At 27.7% G+C, this 21,826-nt stretch overlaps 1 protein-coding gene across 1 annotated transcript in view; it reads left to right on the top strand.

Moving 5' to 3' along the window:
- Window positions 1-21,826, top strand: part of LOC130663982 (eukaryotic translation initiation factor 5B) — a 61,390-nt gene that overhangs the window by 7,430 nt on the left and 32,134 nt on the right. Inside the window, exons 8-13 of the mRNA XM_057463597.1 lie at window positions 976-1,241; window positions 1,323-1,404; window positions 1,482-1,663; window positions 16,347-16,423; window positions 17,100-17,307; window positions 18,240-18,335. Coding sequence (XP_057319580.1) covers window positions 976-1,241; window positions 1,323-1,404; window positions 1,482-1,663; window positions 16,347-16,423; window positions 17,100-17,307; window positions 18,240-18,335 — 911 coding nt within the window. The remainder of the gene's footprint in view (window positions 1-975; window positions 1,242-1,322; window positions 1,405-1,481; window positions 1,664-16,346; window positions 16,424-17,099; window positions 17,308-18,239; window positions 18,336-21,826) is intronic.

A 21,826-nucleotide genomic window follows, 5' to 3' on the forward strand; every position in this document is an offset into this window, starting at 1 on the left:
CACTCCGCAGACCGTGTTCGGAGTAATTTTTAAAAAACTCCGTAAGTCAAGTGACGGAGTAAATTCGGATTTAAATAAAATCCGTAATCACTCGATTTTTTACAATGAGTGTGAATGTAGCAGACATCAGACAAATTTAAAATTATTAATAAATATAGTAAATAATTAGTAAAATAAAACTTTAAAAAAATGCGCATTTAAAAAATTTTGAAATTAATAAGTGAATTTTTTTATAAATATTATGTTATTAATTATTTACTTTATTTATTTATAATTTTAAATCTGTCTGCTGTCTGCTACATTCACACTCATTTTTTACAGTGCATTTAATTTTTTATTAAAACCATATCGATTTACTCTGGGAAATCTTATCATTAATCAGACAAATTAATTTTTATAATTTTAAATCACGAAACCAAAAAATCACCACTTGCTTACTGTCATATTAAGTTGACTATCCGTTATAAGCCTGATCTAGGAGAAATTTTTATTTGAATTTCAGTTTCTCCACTACCGTGCGTTTAGTTTTCTCCGCAACCCGTTATAAGCCTGTTTTATTTAACATGATTTTAAACGTCATATTTATACTTTGTCACTATTCCAATTTTTTTTATTAATTACAACAATAATAATAATTATTTTATTGATGAACAAAATGATCAATAAAACTTTTCCATTAAATTTTCATCATTAATATTTCTATTTTTTCCTATTCTTAGTTTATAATTTTTACAATTTTAACGGAAGCTTATAACGGAACTCAAAAGAGGTTGAGTAGGGGAAGTAGTTTTGGACTCAGCAACTGCTGATTGAGGGAAAATTTATAACATGCAGACTTATAACGAGTAATCGATTGTAAATAAATTTGATCTAAAATTTCTAGGCAATTTTTTTTAAAATGAGACTTTCGCGCGCTGACTTGAACTGTAAATGTTTTAATTATAAAATTTAAAATGTATGTATTTTTTTTTTTAGGTGAGGGTATGGGTAATTTGTTGTCATTGATAGTCGATGCTTGTCAAGGGCCATTGGCTAAACGTTTGATGTACAGCGAAGAATTACAAGCAACTGTACTAGAAGTAAAAGCATTACCTGGACTTGGTACGACAATTGATTGTATTCTAGTCAATGGAGCACTTAGAGAAGGTGATACTATGATTGTTGCTGGTACTGATGGCCCTATTGTTACACAAATACGTTCGTTACTTATGCCCCAACCACTTAAAGAATTACGAGTTAAGGTAAAGTATTTTTATTTGTAATTAAAATTAACATATTAATTATTTTATTTAATTGAAATTATGAATTTTTTTTTTTAATAGAATGCTTACATCGAATACAGAGAAATAAAAGCAGCTCAAGGTGTCAAAATAGCAGCGAAAGATTTAGAAAAGGCTATTGCTGGTAAATTTTATTGATATTTTTAAAGTTTTAATAATTACTTATTATTTGTTTATATTTATATTTATATTTTTCTGCAGGATTAAATTTACTAGTTGCTCAAAAACCAGATGAAGTAGAATTATTAAGAGAAGAAATAGCTAGAGAATTATCCAAAGCACTGGGAAGCATAAAATTAGTCGAACGCGGTGTCTTTGTTCAAGCATCAACTCTGGGTGCACTGGAGGCGTTGTTAGACTTTTTGAAAGCCAGTAAAATACCGGTAAGTTTTTTTTTAAAATCTAGAAGTTTTTTCCAGTCATATCTCTGATAAAATTAGTTGATGTTATTAATTTTGTTATCGTGATCTTGACTTGAATTTGTGCCTTTTCATGGTTTTGAGTTTTTTTTTTTATTGCCAAGTATGGAGATAAGAAAATTTATCTATATCATTAGAAATACATTTAAATTACGCGGGAAAAAGACGGTATTTTATTTAAGGGCATTCTCAGACAGTGCCGCCATTTTTTTTAAATATTTAGCGACTGAATTGTAATGACTGTAGTAAAATTTTGAGGATTAATTGAAAAAAGGACTACGGAGTTGCAATTTCGGCGAGACAGATTTCAAAAAAATGATTTACAGTTGACGTCAATTAGGAGTTAAACGAAATTTGATAAATAAATTTTAGCCTAAAAAATTTGACATTCAAAATTTATTTTTCGCGCTAAAAAATGTTGGTATAATTTTATAAAATTACTGGTATAAAAATTTTTAAATACTCGGAGATTAGATTCCGATTTTTTTCGTAACAATAAAAGACAACTCTTTGGTAAAGCCTCAAAATTTATGAAACTGAAATTCGCCGTTTTATAATTTTTGAATTTTTTTCAAAATCATAAATTAAAAAAATTCTATCTGTAGTTTTTTTAATTTTCTACATGTGGATATTTTTAGTTTTATTTTTTTTTTTTGTAATTGACCTTTGAAAAAAAAGTCCGTAAATTTTTAATTGTCTACTTACTTCAAAATCATTCAAAATCCAACAATTTTTTTGTACCTTTCGCGGTCAGGATATTTGAAAAAAAAAATACATATATTAGACGACCAATAAAAAAAAAAAATTTGACCATACGTTGAATTTTTTTTCGAATCTCATGATTTGTTTAATTACAGAAATGAATTAGCTTGCGAATTAATGAAACGATTTGAAAGTAAATTGATGGTACTGAAATTAGCCAACGTCTAATAATTTTTGAATTTTTCAAAAAACGATAAACGATGAAAAAAAAAATATTTTAAAAAATTGCACTTGTAGTCTTTTAAATATTTTACATGTGCATATTTTTAGTTTTTTTTTTTCTTCAAATTTAATTGCTCAAAATAAAGTCAAAAAATCTTTAATTGTTTGCTAACTTCAGGATCGTAATTAGCCGACGTCTCATAATTTTTGAATTTCTGTAGAAAAATTAAATTAAAAAAAAAATTATTTCAGAAAATTGCACCTACAGTTCTTTAAATTTTCTACATGTGCATATTTTTAGTTTTTTTTTTTATTCAAATTTAATTGTTCAAAATAAAATCCAAAAATTTTTAATTGTCTGCTAACTTCAGGTTCGTAATTAGCCGACGTCTAATAATTTTTGAATTCTTGTAAAAACAGTAAATTTAAAAAAAAAAAATATTTCAGAAAATTGCACCTACAGTTCTTTAAATTTTCTACATGTGCATATTTTTATTTTTTTTATTTTTTTTAAATTTATCGTTTATAAAAAAATCAAAAAATTAATAGACGTCTGCTAACTTCAGGATCATAGTAAATTCTTAAAATTTCGATAAACAATGAAATTTGAATCATATTTATTAAATTTGGTACATACTCAGACAGTCACGTAATGACCGCAGACTGCAGACTCATTATAAAATTTCCTAAATTATTTTATCAAGTAAATTTGCGTAATCTGAATTCGAATAATACAATTGTGGGATAATATTGTGTAGTATAGCGTTTATAATGTATAGTCTCGAATGGTGATAAGGTTGTTTCGGCATTTAAAGTGTATGTGGACGCGGTAGTCGCAATGAACCACTTCCTTCTTAACAGTTTAGCAGGATACGGCTCATTGCTCATGTACTCTATGCATTTACTCTCTTTCTCTTTTATTATAAAACTACTTGTTATCCATCGTATTCAACTATCAGCTCAAAATTTCAATATTTAGATTTTTACTTTTTATATTTCATGAAAGTATCAAAAATTGTCCATTCAATTTACTAGTATTTCAATTTAATTTTTTTTTTTCTCATAAAAATTAATTGATAATTAGTACTCAGGGTAATTTGAAATTTTTATGCTTTATTATCTGAATTACCTAGAGTAGAAATTTTCGTTTTTAAAAACTAGTTTTTTTTTTTTAATTTTTGGAGGCGATTTTTAAAAAAAATTTGTATTGATACTTTTTTTTAAGATCTTTAAGAATTTAGTAATAGGAGATATTTATCGAGAAGTTTCTTGTCTCGGAATATAAGTAATCCCACCGGATGAAAGTCGTTGTGATTTTAACGAGAAGGAAGACCAACTTCCCGACGTGGAGATACGGTACGCCAACTCTCGACGAATACAATCCCAAAGAAATCGAGTGGGTGGGATAAAAAAAAAAAAAATGAAATTTTAACCATAAGAAATTTTTTTTAAATTTAGTAAATTCATTTTTTGAAATTTTATTTGACTCTTTTTTATGAAAAGAAATTTGAATTTTTAGGAAACGGAATTTTATTGGTTTTAGAATTTAAAAATTTTGCTTAACGGACGTTGATATTTTGGTGCCCAAAACCCGGTTTGACCTTTTTTGTGGGCGTAAAAGTGCGTAGGTATAAATATAGTTTTTTCTTACGATATCATTAGAATGACTTGATCAATTTGAATGGTTGGAATTTTTTACCCGAGTGTAATTTTGTTGAATGGAAAAAAAAATTTTGCTTAGAAAACTTCAAGTTTTTATTCCGAGACGTAGGGACGAAGCAAAATTAAGAACTTAGTTCAAGAATATTAGGCGCTTGGTTTTAAAACACCCACCTGTCCTAGGGATGGTCACTGATCCCCTACTGTGCCGAATTTTTTCCGAGTGTTGGACCGTCTAATTAATGGACAATAGAGACCTCTAGTATTTTCATAGTATTTATAGTTAGAATTTTTAATTTCAATGTGTCGGAACTATGACAGACTAGCGGATAGTAGACAAGACTTTTAATTCAGAGGTCGCGAGTTCGATCCCGTCTGAAGTCAGTGTTTTTTAGAAGTAAAATTGAAGCGTAAAAATGTCGAGTAACGCGACATCTCATTCATGTAATTTAAAAAAAAAGTACATATTTAGTACGATCAAGTGCCTTCTTAAATCAAGTCGCTAGTGTCAAATCAGAGAATGATATTCTTGTATCAAGAATTAAATAATTTCTTTCAAAATATTATAATTCTGGAATCAAGAAAAAATTTTCTTGAGCTGAGATTAAAATATTTGAATGAGTAGTTTCTCATATTTGATGTAAGTGTAAATTTTTTTGAATTAAGAAAACAGAATGACTTGAAACAAGAATTCAATTTTTAAAAAAATTGAATGACTTGAAACTAGAATTCAATTTTTAAAAGACCAGAATGACTCGAAACAAGAATTCAATTTTTTAAAAAACAGAATGACTCGAAACAGGAATTCAATTTTTTAAAAAACAGAATGACTTGAAACAAGAATTCAATTTTTTAAAAAACAGAATGACTTGAATCAAGAATTGAATTTTTAAGAAAACAGAATGACTTGACACAAGAATTCAAATTTTAAGAAAACAGAATGACTTGACACAAGAATTCCATTCTTAAGAAAACAGAATGACTTGAAACAAGAATTTAATTTATAAGATAACAGAATAACTTGAAACAAAAATTCAAATTTTAAAACAACAGAATTATTTGAAACAAGAATTCAATTTTTAAGAAAAAAATAATTCTTAGTTCAAGTAAAAATTTTTTTTTTTCGCAAAATTCACAATTTAAAAATAGCAAATAATTACCCACATTTTCCACAACTGAATGCTATAAAGATTAAAAAAAAAGAGAGCCACGTGGGTGCTACAAGACACGAGACAGTAATACCTTTTCTCTCAATCCCTGAACAAGTTAGGTCCGATTTCACCTTTTCTTACTATTATTTCCCTTTACTTCTTTAGTCCCTTTATTCTAATCCAACGCAAGTCAACTCTCGTATTCACGTATTGTGTTACATATATTTTAAATCGTCATGTACGTAGTCTAAGGTGGGTGCTGTTAGCTTGTTCCTTCACAAAAACTACGTTGTCGTGGGGATGAGAAAGAAGAATGAGACATTTCATCACAGATACATGACCTCTGTCTTGTCAACCGCTGTTATATATCTTATCTAGGACCCCGTGTGGTACAGATAAAAATATTCTCTGTACATTCAAATCAGCGTGAAAAGTTTCTAATGCCAGTCTATCAGCTTGAACCTCATATATATTTAATATATAACTAATAACTGCCATCGCGTTTTTAATCTCTACTCAAAAATTCACTTGACAAAATTTCTAACTCTTTTTATTTTTACTTACAATTCAGTCGACAGTTTCAGAGATTTTCAAATAAATAATTTTATTTACTGATCACTTTTTTTGATTTGAAAATTTTTTTTCATTGCAACCGGTGGCCACATTTCTGGAAAAACTGGAAAATCTGTAAATGTCAGGGAATTATAAATATACTGGAAAAGTCAGGGAAATTTCAGGGAATTTCGTCACAAAGCTGGAAAAATTTTCACTTTCTTTCTTTTGACTGAAAAAATCCGACAAATTTAGTTTTCTGTCAAAACTTTTCAAAAAGTGACGCGGCGCGAATGCGGTTGTAAAACCATCGAAAAAAAATTAGTAGAAATTGATTCCAATAGCGAAAAAATGAAGCAGTTAGAATTATCAAGGCTGTTAGAAAAAAAAAGTCTTAGTAGAAACCAATCGCCAGGATCTTCAAGCTATTAACATCCATATTGACAAGTTAAAAAACTAAAAACATTAAATGTATACACAAGTAATGAACTAATAAGTTTCACTATATTTATTATTCGCGTACTTCATTAATACTTTATTAATATTCTATGAAATATTCTTATTTATGAAATTTATTCTAGTGAAAATGAAAAATTTATTTATATTTTATTATAGAGTAAGTTATATAAAAACATGGATTTCAAATCAAAAATAAAAAATTATTCATTTAATAAATAAAAAAAAAAAACAATGAACATTGACAAATAATAAAAAAAAGTTTCATTTAACGACAATGATTAATTATTGATTAAACTGACTTATACCATTTTATTTTAAATTAAATAAATATTTCCAATTATTTAATATTACTACACATAGTCAGGGAATTTTTGAATTGTTTGACTGGAATACCTGGAAAAGTCAGGAAATTTCAATCTCAAAAATCTGTGGCCACCATGTTGCAAAAAAAAAAAATTAAAAATAAATTTCAGAAATTTTTTTTAAGTATAAACATAAATATGAATGATAATGGATAGGTGTATTAAGTGGCCTAAACTTGAATATAAATTTAAAAAAAAAAAAAGAAGATGATATATGAAGTGAAAGAGAAAGGTAAAGTTTGTAAGATAAAAAAGAAAAAGATAAATGAAAAAGAATGATGATTTTACAGTCTTGTCTGTTATTTTATGTCTGAGCTAAAACCTAAAAGCCCTGAGGACCGGAAATGAACGCTGCATTTTATGACCACCTTTATATATATATATATATATAGTTGATTCGATCTCTTGTACTTTTTGAATTATGTTTACCCAAAAATTAGTTAATTATATATATTTATGTGTTTATATATTTATTTGAAAAAAAAGGAAAATATATTTCCGATCTGTACGTAATATAGACGTCAATTTTCAAAAATCCAATATCGTTTAGAAAAAGCAAAAAAATAAAGAATATTAAGTGAAATTTTTTTACTACGCGCATTAAAATTAAGAAAGAAACTTAATACTTAATACTCTATTTGAATACTAAGCCGTCATTGCAGTTTCCGGCGTGACAGAAATAAGAGAATACCTTCTAAGTTTTCATTTCCGGACTTCCTGGATTTACAACTCTATTCTTTCTTGTTTCTTTACCTCAACTTTTATTTTTATCTAACACTATTCTTATCTTAGTCATATACTTTGTTTATTTTTTACACGATAACAAAAAAAAAATTGTTGCCATTCGTTGAAAATTTTTTTGTGACTCGTAAGTAAAATACTGACGATTAATTTGAAATTTAATTAAATTAAGTCTAGATCAATTTTTGGTTGATAAAAAATTCAAATTTTTGAATATTCAAAAATTCCCGCTTTTTTTCTGTATGCGGTAAGGGATGAAACGAAATGATTTTAGGCAAAGATAAGATTGTTGCTTGGGAAAGCGGGGGCTGGCATCAACTAAAGCCTGAATTTCATGTCGTGGGTCTGCCTATTTTTCATGATTACCTGCATTGAATAAGAAGAGTCGATGTCTAAGCGGTCTGTATCTAAACAAGTCAATTTAAAACTGACAGCATTCGAGCTCTTTGAACTCGCGTAGATCGGAAAATTCTAGGAATAACAGGCAGGGTCAACTGGTTTTCGAATTTTATTTTATTTATTTATTTTTTTTCTGTAAACCTTATTATCCTGCTGCGTACAAATCTTATCCTTCCTACATCCGTCTTTGCAGCTTAACAATCTTAAGTACATACTTACAAATTACAAACACTTTAAATACAAACCATTCATTCATGAAATTTTTTCACCGGATGTGACCCATTATTTTTACGTACTTGGTTTATTTTTAATGTTATTTTTATTTTCGCGCAGTATGGAAAATAACGTTGTAGAAAATAACGTTTTTTATTTGAGATCTGTAGCTACTAATAAAAATCATTCCACTAATAAAGTCAAAAATTGACACAATTCCTATAATTATGATGATAATTCTTATATCGTATGGTAATGATTACCATACTCATGGGAAGTATTTCATAATATTGTGGTAATGTTTCTATATTACGGTGGCAATGTTCATCGTAATGTATGGGAGTCATTACTATATTATTACGGTAATGGTTACCATCATAGTATGGTAACGATTACTATGATAATATGGTAACCATTACTTCAATATAAGAAATTTTCAAATATTATTGTAATTATTACCGAATGTTTAAGTAATCTTTACCATATTTTATGATAATAATTACCGTAATAAGACGGTAATGATTACTGTAACAAAGTGGTAATCATTACCTCAACATAAGAAATTTTTCAATGTTATTGTAATGGTAATCATTACTGAATGTTATAGTAATCGTTACCGTATATTATGGTAATAGTTACCACAATAGTACGGTAACGATTACTATAATAATATAGTAACCATTACCTCAATATAAGAAATTTTCAAATGTTATTGTAATCGTTACCGAATGTTATGGTAATTTTTACTGAATGTCATAGTAATTGTTACCATATATTATGGTAATAATTACCACAATAGTACGGTAACGATTACTATTATAATATGGTAACCATTACCTCAATATAAGAAATTTTCAAATGTTATTGCAATCGTTACCGAATGTTATGGTATTCATTACTGAATGTTATAGTAACCATTACCTCAATATAAGAAATTTTCAAATGTTATTGCAATCGTTACCGAATATTGTGGTAATCATTATTGACTGTTATAGTAATTGTTATCATATATTATGGTAATAGTTACCACAATAGTACGGTAACGATTACTAGAATAATAAAGTAACCATTATCTCAATATAAGAAATTTTCAAATATTGTAATCGTTACCGAATGTTATGGTATTCATTACTGAATGTTATAGTAATCATTACCTCAATATAAGAAATTTCCAAATGTTATTGTAGTCGTTATCAAATGTTATGGTAATTTTTACTGAATGTTATAGTAATTTTTACCATTTATTATGGTAACGATTGCCACAATAGTACAGTAATGATTACTATAATAATATAGCAACCATTATCTCAATACAAGAAATTTTTAAATGTTATTGTAATCGTTATCGAATATTATGGTAATCATTACTGAATGTTATAGTAATTGTTACCATATATTATGGTAATAGTTACCATAATATAAGTAATTTCCAAAAGTTATGCTAATTGTTACCATATATTATCGTAATATTTACCATGCAATATGGTAACGATTACCTTAATATTGTAGTATCGATTACTGTGATAATATGGTAACCATTACTATAATATAAAAAATTTCCAAATGTCATAGTAATTACTATCGAATATTGTAGTAATAATTACTGTATATTATAGTAATAGCTACCATAGTATTATGGTAACCATTACTTCAGTATATGATGAAAATTACCTCAGGAATAGTGGAATGATTGCCATAGTGACATAGTAATTATTACCATAATTTAATAGGAACTATTCCAATACCATATAGAAATTATTACCATAATTTTTATGGGCGCCATTTTTATAATCGAAATTTAAAAAAAAAATCCTGTTACTATATATAGGAACTATTCCCATAATATTGTAGTTGTTACTATACATTTTTCTCCCGATACTATAATTTTATATGTTTACATAAAAATTAAAATAAAAATTTTTTTTTATTCTATCAAGTCGAGTATATATTTAATAAAATAAATTAACATAAAAATAATAGTAAAAATAAAAAAAATATATGATTTAATAATAATCGAAGAAACAGGATGTTCGCACGACTCATCTACTCACCATTATAGTAACTTGTAAATTATCATCCTTCATTCAATCGTTACATGAGCTACGAGGTTAATTGGATGTACTACGCTACGGTACACGTATGGTATATGAATTCCCTCTTTATCCCTCTTAGCCCATTTCTCTTTATCACTCTTTCGACGGATCTCTTTATATTATTATATATTATTCTTTACACTTTACTTCCTTATGTTAGATTTAATGCGGAGGTGTAGCGTATTAAATAAAATGTGTAGAACAAAGTAAAATTAAATATCATTAAATCATATTTAACTTCCTGTGAAAAATTTTAAATTTGAAAAAATAATTATTAGTTTTGGCGCGAGTTTTAAAAATAGACCTCAATAGATATCTTCATTTTATAATTTTATCTGAGGATGTGTGAATGTAAATATCTCGTATCTTCTCTTCGAACCACAAGAGAAATTTCACTACTACATTATAGTAAATTGTACTAGTTTATTGTAACTCGGGTTACCACAACATTGTGGTAAAGATAAGAAGAGAGACTGATATTTTGCACTGTCATTTTTTAAATCCAATTTGCGGTCATCCCAACTACTGTTATTGCAGTGACAGATATTTTTTTTTTCTGAAATTCGTAATTTAAAATTTTACGGGCGGGAAAATGGGAAGCGCGCAAAAAGTACTCGATATTTGCGTATTCGAATAGTGAATTTTCTTTTTTTGACTGACATTTGAATTTATTAAGTAAATTTCCAAGTGTCAGAAAAAATTTTCTTTCTGGGTCGGCTTCAAACTTATATAAAATTCAAATGTAGTGAAGCAGATACTGCCCACACAGAAAAATATATATGTGACATATATGCATCGATCTATCGGCTATATGGGACATATATGTTATTTATATATTTTTTTGTGCGGGTGTATGTATTTTTTCTGGCCAAACATCTCAGGTGGAAAATTTCAAGCCGAAGAAGCAATAAAACTTTTTCTCGGCTGAAAAGTGGACAAAAGGGCCGAAATTTGGCTGACGACTAGGCTTAAAACTGACCGAAAATTTGAAAATTTTCAGTGCTACATTGAGTTATTTGGAATTTTCCTAATAATTTTATAAAAAAAAAAACGATACTAGGCCCGAAAAAACGTCCGACTCAATTTATCGGTTTATTTCCGGTCTGTTTGTTAAGAATAATCAAATTTCTGAGTGTTTTCGGCCAACTTTCAACTTTTTCGTATAAAATCGTTTGTTTTCGGCATAATTTCCGCCAGATTTAGTCTTCTCGGCCCTTTTTCAGCCATATATATATTTTATTTATTTATAATGTGTGGTAATAAAGGCTTATAAAACTCGTGGAAATTCATACCAAAAGCTGACGAAGCATGCATCAGACAATTCGTATCCGCTCTCATGTCTTTAAATGTGCTTAACCGGTAAAAAGACAATGCAAGGAAGTTTAAACTTAAAGGATAAAGACGCCATATTATCCGGGCGTCACTAAAAATTTTATATTTCAATACTCTGTTTATCCAGAAATTCATAATACCGTTAAAAAAAAAATTTCTCTATGAAAATTTCTTTTTCCTTAGAATTTCTCTGTCTTTAATGTTTTTAAATATTTTTTAACTCTACACTACTCTGAAGATCAGTTTTTCGTGGACTGACACGTTATTGCTTACATCCAATTAATTTTTAAATTTTATAATTCAAATCCAACTCGACATTTTGATTCATGACTAGAGCCAGGATTTTGACTGATTTAAAAATAACAATTAATTATTAATGCTGTCGAATTTTTGATATTACGGCGGAAATATTGTTCGTATAAAAAAATTTTTCAAGTAAAAGTTGTTCAAAATTTAATTTTGAAAAAAAAAATGATTTTTATAATTTTTTCTTAGGACTAATAATAAAGCCGTATTTCCAAAATTAAGATTTTCATAATTAACACAAATTTGAATCATTCATTATGAATCTTAATTTTGGAATCACGGTGAAAATATTGATCGTATCAAAAAATCATAAGAGAGATTTTTTTTATAAAATTAAATTTCTCACAACTTTTGTTTGAAAAATTTTTTTATACGGCCAATATTTCCACTGTAATTCCAAAATTGGGATTCATAATGAATTATTCAAATTTTTGTTAATTTTGAAAATCTTAATTTTGAAATTACGGCGAAAAAATTGGTCGTAAAAAAAAATCATAAGAGACATTTTCTCTAGAAAATAAAATTTTCTACAACTTTTATTTGAAAAACTTTTTTATACGGCCAATATTTCCACTGTAATTCCAAAATTGAGATTCATAATGAATTATTCAAATTTTTGTTAATCATGAAAATCTTAATTTTGAAATTACGGTGAAAAAGTTGGTCGTATAAAAAAATCATAAGAGACATTTTCTCTAGAAAATAAAATTTCCTACAACTTTTGTTTGAAAAGTTTTTTTATAAGACCAATATTTTCGCCGTAATATCAAACATTAGAACCATTCATTTCAAAATTAAGGCAAAATTCTTGTCCCTATTAATGACATAGACCATAATTTTTTCCTATGGTTCATCGTTTTAAAAAAATCCAAAAATTATCAGACGTCAGTTGATTTTCTTAGAAATAACATGAAATATTTTGCATACTATTATTCTTACATATAAAAAAATATATAAATTAAAGAAATTTTTTAATTGAACATTAATTGATGCTCGTAATTTGAGCCTTAAGACATTAAGACATTTGACAAGTGAAAAATATTAGTTGATTGTCAATCATTGCACGCGCCTATATCGTATTCCACGAATGATCGGTATGTGTATATAAATATATAAATGTATGTTGTGTATGTATATTAAACAGCATATATGTGTGTGATGAAATAGCGTTAATAAATATAAGAGACGGGAAAAATAATTCACGCTAAGAATTGTTAATTATCTTATGCCATTGTGTTTCATTGTTCCTTCCTTTGGTTCGTGGAATTATGATTATTATGAGCCACTTGCATTGATCATTCTTTAAGAATGAATTCTTATGATATACAAGTGTAATTATTATTTATTTTTTACGCCACAATATTATTTATTAAATATTAGATACAAAAACCTATGGGGCGGTAGCAAATTCAAAAATGGCGGGAAATTCAAAAGCGCGCCACTCAATCATTTTATTTTTAATCACCACTTTTATTTTATTTTTACACACCACAATATTATTTATTAAATATTAGATACAAAAACCTATGGAACGGTAGCAAATTCAAAAATGGTGGGAAATTCAAAAGTGCGCATCTCAATCATTTTATTTTTAATCAACTTTTAAATTCTTAATTTCTTATTTACAGTCTAATCTTTTTTCTATTTAAATTTTTTATTTAAATTTCCCGCCTTTTTATCTCAGATGTCACTCTTTTTTAAATCCTACTACACTAGTGCTGCTGCCACTAGTTAATGGAGTAAAAAAGGAAAAAAATAATAACAACAGTAAAAATAAAAATGGCCGCTAAACTTTTCATGATTAATCAGTTTTACGTTTTTAATTAATTACAATTAAATTAAAAGGATTTAGATAACGATTTTCCATAGGGATCTTGTGCCCAAAAATACAAAGATACCAAAAAAAAGTTGAGTCAATTAATCGCGTATATCGAGATTTATCGTGTCTACTAAATTTCACACTCGACAATTAACGACTCGTGTCTCTGGGATTAAAATAATTTATATTTAATTAATGGAATAATCAATCGACTTAATATTGGGATAAAATTTAAAACTTATATACTAAATTGAAGAAAAAGTTTTCTCAAAATAATAACTATGAATTTTTTTTTAATAAAAATGATTTATTTTGAGTATTTATGACCACAAGAAAAGTAATCACTTGAATTAAATTATTTTCTCCCGGCGCAATAATTAAATTTGAATAATCCGATTTCGTGAATGGGTTTGTGTACATAATTGTCAGGTGAAATGAGCCTACTTTTACTTGGAAGCATAACCGACTTTACGTAGTATATATATACATATTCATATATTTTTAAATACGTATTCAGGTATACTATGTATTATATAGTACGCTTTCTACTGTAGAAAACGTAAAGTAAATGGTATACTCACTATTTAATACGTATACGTAACTCAACATTTCATTCATTACTTTCTTGAAAATTCTCATTCATTCATTTATTCAATGAATTCATTCATTCATTCATTCGTTTTATTGTTTTATCAATAGCTAAATTATTTACAGTTATTTTTACAGGTTTATTTTTTTTTTACTGTTTTTAATCAATTTTATAAACGATATTATTAATTTTCTTCATTCAAAAAGATTATTTTTATATTTTTTGATAATTAATTTAATACTCAATGTAGTTGATTTTTAATAATCAAAATAACATATAGTTTATTGACATATGTGTTCACTATTTTATTATGTCTGTATTGTCTGTCATGCCTTTTAATACACAAAAAATACTTGACGTGTTAGATCATGGGCACGACGTCCCTATTTCTGATAAATATTCGATAGAATTTCTTAGGTAACGGATTTTCTCGAAAGCAAAGGCTGAGATGCCTACTTTTCGCACTCGAAAATGTTAATAGTTATCTCTGAAAAATAATTTATCACTACTAGTGTGAGAAAAAAAATTTCTTTATCTTATCGTGGGCAGTGTCTTGATTTTTTATGTATCTTAAAATCGGATCGTTTTTGGCGCGAAAAAAAAAATCTATTGGATGACTAGATTTATGAAATGTTTCGCATGTAGATGCTGGTATGTCAGCTGAAAATCTTAGGCTACCCCTAACCTCTGAAATTACCCTTAAGCAGTGAAATTACATGAATTTTTTTCATTTTCGTCGCACGAAAAACGTTCCGATCTTCAGATACATGAGTTTCTGTAGATTTTCTGGTTCCGTAACAAATTGCCCTCGGACAAAATAACCTAGAAAAAAATAACCTCGTAATAAAATAACCTGAAAAAAATGACTTTGTTATAAAATAACCTGAACAACACTAACCTTCAAGTTCGAATTTTATCGTTATAGATTTATGTGAATTTTTTCAGGTTATTTTATAACAAAGTTATTTTTTTTCAGGTTATTTTGTCGAGGGTAACCGGTCGCGGCACCGATTTTCTGTAGATTTTTCATAGAATTTTTTCGATAGTAAAAGTTTCGGTGCCTGATTTTGGAACTAAAAAATTTTAATAGCGAGCCCTGATTTTCTGTAGATCTATAGAATTTCTTAATCGACGGATTTTCTCGTTAGTAAAGGCTGGGGTGCACGCGGAAATGTATATAATTTTGTTTTTTTCCACTATTTTTAATCAATTGGATTAACGTATATTTTTAAAAATTTCAAATAACGATATTATTAATTTTCATTAATTAAAAAAAATATATAAATATTTTTAAACAATTAATTTAATACTAAATGTAGTAGATATTTATTCGTCCAAACTATTTATAGTTTATTAAAATATGTGTTTACTTATTTATTATGAGATCTATGTAATGCCTTTTAATACTTCAAAAATAGTTAACACGAAAAGTAATTTGAGTATCCCGATATGAAAATACTTATTTCTCAGAAATACCAACACGCTCATCGTTCTTCGTCGGGTTTCGAATAATATAAATATATTTTCCGTTGGTAATATTTCCTAATTATATTTTTACATAAAGGCAATAAAAAAGTATATTTCCTATAATTTGTCATCATCGAAAATTTATTATTTTTTGTGTATATTGATAAACAAAACTTTTTAATAACTTTATTTCCGTTGAGATTAGAGTTTTAAAAAATATTTTTTATGTCATTGCGAACGAGGGTAAGAGAGTAAAAGTGACTAATTACGACCGCGACGTGCCTGACCCCTTCATGTTTGCTTATAGGTGCGTATTTTACGCATCTTGCGTGGCTGAGGAATACGCGAGCTATCATTACATACATTTTACCATACGGTTCAGCTGCACACGAGAAACGTGCGTCAGATGTTATTTTTGGTAAAACGCCTTTACTCTCCCTGACACATCGTTCCCGCATTTTTTATCTTACATTTTTTTCTTTGAGTCTTTTTTAGAAGAAATTTTTTTTAATTCGCATAAAAAGAAATTGAGTCGAAAAAATTATGGAAATTATGATAATAAATTTTTTTTTTTTTTACAGTACGCTGGTATAAGAATTGGTCCAGTGGTAAAAAAAGATGTAATGAAAGCCTCTATAATGTTAGAACACGATAGTCAGTAAGTAAAAATTTTTTTAAAAAAGTTTTTAAAAATTGGAGCTAAATACGTTCGATCTACGGTATAGAAAGGGTAGTATCTCGCGCCATGACACTTCACACATATACATGTGTTTGATTTGAACGTGTACTTGGCGCGAGATACTACCGTGTTTCCTGATTGGCCTACGGTATAGAGACGCGGTAGTGTCTCGCGTCATGACACTTCACACATATACATGTGTTTGATTTGAATATGTACTTGGCGCGAGATACTACCGTGTCTTTTGATCTGCCTACAGTATAGAGAGACACGGTAGTATCTCGCGCCATGACACTTCACACATATACATGTGTTTGATTTGAGCGTGTACTTGGCGCGAGATACTACCGTGTTTCCTGATCGGTCTATGGTATAGAGGCACGGTAGTATCTCGCGCCATGACACTTCATACATATACATGTGTTTGATTTGCATATGTACTTGGCGCGAGACACTACTGTGTTTCCTTATCGGTCTACGGTATAGAGACACGGTAGCATCTCGCGCCATGACACTTCACACGTATACATGTGTTTGATTTAAACGTGTATTTGGCGTGAGATACTATCGTGTCTCCTACTTTTTCTCTAGGTATTTTTTTTTAATTTTAATGAGATTTTTATTCAAAAAAAAAATATTTTAAATAAATTTCTAGATACGCAACAATTTTAGCGTTCGATGTAAAAATTGAACGTGACGCTCAAGAGCTCGCAGACTCACTAGGTGTTAAAATATTCCAAGCGGATATAATTTATCATTTATTTGATAAATTTACTGCTTATCGAGATGAATTGAAACAGCGGAAAAGAGATGAATTTAAACACATTGCAGTATTTCCTTGCAAGTTTCGTGTTTTACCTCAGGTAAATTAAAATTTCATTTACTGCAGATACTTATGAATTTATTACATTTATTTCTAGTAGTCAGTACTCATATTTTTCTATATAAATTTGAATAATTTGTTACTGAAATATTTATCATGAAATTGTTAGTCATTTGACTTTTGATGACAAATTAAAAAAAAATTTATCAATAGTATTTATTTCTTATTATTAGCAATAAATATATATATATATATATATATATATACATATATGTATATAAGTTAGGGGGAGGGGAAGCTTATCACTGCCGGATGTTGAACCGTAGACGAACAGGAAGTCGAATCGCGACCCCATTTTCATCATAAACTACAACCGATAGCTTTTGTAATATTTACTTTATTTTTTTATTTATAATAATATCAAATTTATATAAATTTTAATATAAATTCATCATATTTTTTATATGTTGTGTTATTAAATTAAAGTGGCGCAAAAAAAATTAATTATTTAATATAATTACCGTTTAATGTCTCAATTAAATATATGCATACGTGTATATATATGTATATACATATATATTTAAGTATAGATTGAGACGCGATAACAAAGCAAATAAATAAATAAATAAAATAAAAAATGCGCGCAATGTTTATACAATTTAAATTTGATACCTCTCGCACGCGCGATAACCGATTCTACGAATATTTTTTTTTTGCCATCGTGTCGGTATAGTAATTCGATAGTAACGTTTCATCAAAGTAGGGACGTATAATAAATTGTCTCGATAGCATTATATGATATAATAAACATATATTTGTATATATATATATTTTTTTTGCTTTTTATTTATATCTTGATTTAATGATATTCTGCAGGAATGGCAAATTTTTTACGTTATTTAGAGCAGACATTATCAAATAAATGAGAATTCTTTACTTGATATTATTATTATTGTTTTTTTTGTTTGATAGCACATTTTTAACTCACGCGATCCAATTGTTGTGGGTGTTATGGTCGAAGCGGGAATTATTAAAGAGGGAACGCCTGTTTGTGTACCCAGTAAAGAGGTAAGTCAAATATTACTATTATTATAATTAATAGGGATAATTTATCGTGATAAATGTCTAATAATTTTTAATTTGATCTCTTATTAAAATGAGAGACCCATTACCTGATTAGTAGAAGTCAGAAAAATTTTAATATTTAATACACTGAAAATTTAATGGTATTTTTTCGGAAAAAATTTATGGAAAATTTACTATGACAGCGACGTAGACAATTTGGAATTACAGTGAAAATTACTGATGATGTAGAATTTTTAAATTTACATCAAACAGAATTTACAATGCGTAGTAATTTTGACAAAGCAACAGATTCAATTTTATTTTAGAAATTTTTACCAGCTGCATAGTAATTGGTTATGCCAAATCAGAATATTTAGTTAAATATTTGTAAAAATTAAAATAAAAGCAGTATATTATAAAAAATTATAATTATAAGAAGGCCGGGGATAAATGATTTGGTTGCATTCATAGCTCGATATACATTAAATCACCTAGTAACGACAAAATATAAGCGTGTTAATTTTGTAAAGTAAATTATAATTTATTTATTGATTTGAATAATCGCCGATAGCAATAATGAAAATAGTCCATCTGCTAGATTTATACTAAATTTAATAAGCATTCAAAATCATATTTATAATTATAATACTAATGAAAATTCACAAGATAGTATACGCAGAGATGCTCACTTATGTGTTAATACGTCGCGTTATTACTTCATTCTAACCTATCAGAACTAGAATGAACGAAAAGAGCCGAATATTTACGAACAAACTCGAATTTTAAAGATTTTTGATAAAATTACCATGCTGCGTAGTACAAAGTTTCAGAAGAGTTGGAATCTTTAAGTTTAAGTTGATAAATTTCCTAGTGCCAGTAGTTTTTTTAGTTATTTTCTATTGTAAATATTGAAACAAAGCAATAGACTTTTTGATAAGTCAGAAGTATTACCATGTGGTATAGTAAAAATAGTTATCTTTTAGAGTATTTTTCAATTCAATTCCCATGAAAATTACTGAAACAAATCGTATAATTTTCAAAAATGCCGAGTGTAAAAAAATTATAATTTTCTTATCTGTATTCTACTTTTTCCAATGCAACAATGAATATATTCGAGCTGAGAACAATGAAAAGCAAACAAAGTTTTTCAGTTTGTAAACAATGCAAAGAATCTAGAACTGGCCTACAGGTGATGCGAATTTCCCTTTTTTTGTAATAATTTACTTTTTTTTTCCCTATCTAATTTTATATTACAATCTAATTTTATTCAAACGATTTTTATTTACATGGTAACGATCTAGATATAAAGATATTTTCCACCCACATAAACTAATATTTCAAGCAAACATGCGCAAACGAAACGACTATATTTCGCCCACTAAAATTTCATATATATTATTAAACTTTAATAAATTATAACATAAAATTTATCTGTCCAAATATATATATGATACCTGAAACATAAATATAAATTAAGCCACCTTGTTAATAGTTTTCATTATGAATTATTAACTACTACTTGCATTTTCACGTTACATCGAAATTAGTTAATTTCACTGATAGAAACATTCATGTGTTTGATAAAATCTCATTAATGGCCGCGCGGTTAAATCCTAACCTCATTTTCTTTTTTTGTTAATGTAATAGTCTAGTTTTTTTTCGGAGATATTAATAGAATTAAACTATCGCGTTACTTAATCAAAGTTAAATAGTGAAAATTAATATAATAATATATTTTATTAATATTTATATCACGAGATTTCTCGTGTAGGTGAACCAGTCAACCGACTTTTTGATGTCGTTAAAGATAATATCGATATACACGTGTGTGAAAAAAATTAAAAAAACGTAAACGGAAAGACACTAGTCAGGAGTTAAGAGTACTCGTAGGAGGACGACATTTTTTCATAGTTTATTCTCTATTCTTTTATTGTATTCCCCACACACACCATCGCCTAATAGGCTACAAAAATCTAACATTCTCTGTATATTATTTTACTTTCGTCCGGTAAATTCTTATTTGTTTTCAGTTTTCTGTAAAAAAACACGAGATCGCTTTGTTGTTCGCTTCGCCTTTTTATTAAACGTTAAATATCTTGATATTTTCTTTCATTATTAAGAAATTGAGGTTAGGGAAATTTATTTTTTCAGACTAAAATTAAATTTTTATCATGAAAAGTTGCTTTCATTTTCGAATCGGTATCTATTTGAAGTAATTGAAGATTTTTTTGTAACTGCGCGGGAAATTTAAATTCCTAACCCTAGAAGGAAAAAAGTTGTTCTTTTCTACGGGAAAAACACATGATAAAAATTAGCGCATGCGCCATTTTGTCCTCAAAACAGAGGCAATTAAAATTTTTAGGTGTAGATCTGGTAAAAAATTTCTACATCTCAAGGATAGAAGGTTAGACATTCAAACCCCCCTCGCATCTTCTATTTTCAAAGATATGGGATCCGAAAATTTGAAAAATTTGAAATCATCCTTCGGTTTTTATATTAATATTTTTTTAAATGTATGAGGATAAGTATTTTTATTTGATGATACGGTAATTTAATGGTATTTTTACTCGGAAAATATTCATAGTTCATACTGAAAGTCTGATATATTTAAGCCTTCGAAAATTTATGTAATTCCGTAAGTACCCCCCCCCCCCCCCCTCAAGAAAACGGTTCCATACCTAATGAACTTCAAAAATTTGAACTTTTGAACTTTGAACGAGCAATTTGAACTTTTGTAAATTTGAACTTTGGTAAATTTGAACTTTGGAAAATTTGAACTTTGGCGCTTTGAACTTTTGTAAATATGAACTTTGGTAAATTTCAACTTTGACAATTTGAACTTTGGCAATTTCAACTTTGACAATTTGAACTTTGGCAATTTGAACTTTGACAATTTGAACTTTTGTAAATTTGAACTTTGACAAATTGAACTTTGGTAAATTTGAAGTTTGGCGCTTTGAACTTTTGTAAATTTAAACTTTGGTAAATTTCAACTTTGACAATTTGAACTTACCTTATTTCTCAGGTTTTGTGTGCGTGGAAATATAAATTATGTAAACCTATACGCTCGAAGTAGTACGATGCCTTTTTTTCAGGAGTTTAGTGTTTCATTCATAAAAGTTCAAATTTACCAAAGCTCAAGTTGCCGAAGTTAAAATTGTCAAGTTCAAATTGATAAAGTTCAATTTTCTAAGTTCATTAGGTCGATCACCAAGAAAATAATTTCATGTGTAAAAATCGAATCAATTGAATTAAAAATTTGAATTTGAACAGATTATTGAAATTTGTTTATATTTAATCAATGAATTGTCACTTCCATTTACAAAAAATAAAAAAATTCTCAAATAAATTAAAAATCATAAAAAGTTATTCTTTATGAATTTTTAATTGTGGTAATTTTTTATTTTCTAATAGTAAATAACATTAATTATTAAGGATTAATATTGATGGATGTCAAAAATGTCAAGTTGTGGGTATGAAACTATCAATTAACT

Source organism: Microplitis mediator, chromosome 1, assembly GCF_029852145.1.
Source record: "Microplitis mediator isolate UGA2020A chromosome 1, iyMicMedi2.1, whole genome shotgun sequence".
Taxonomy (NCBI): domain Eukaryota; kingdom Metazoa; phylum Arthropoda; class Insecta; order Hymenoptera; family Braconidae; genus Microplitis; species Microplitis mediator.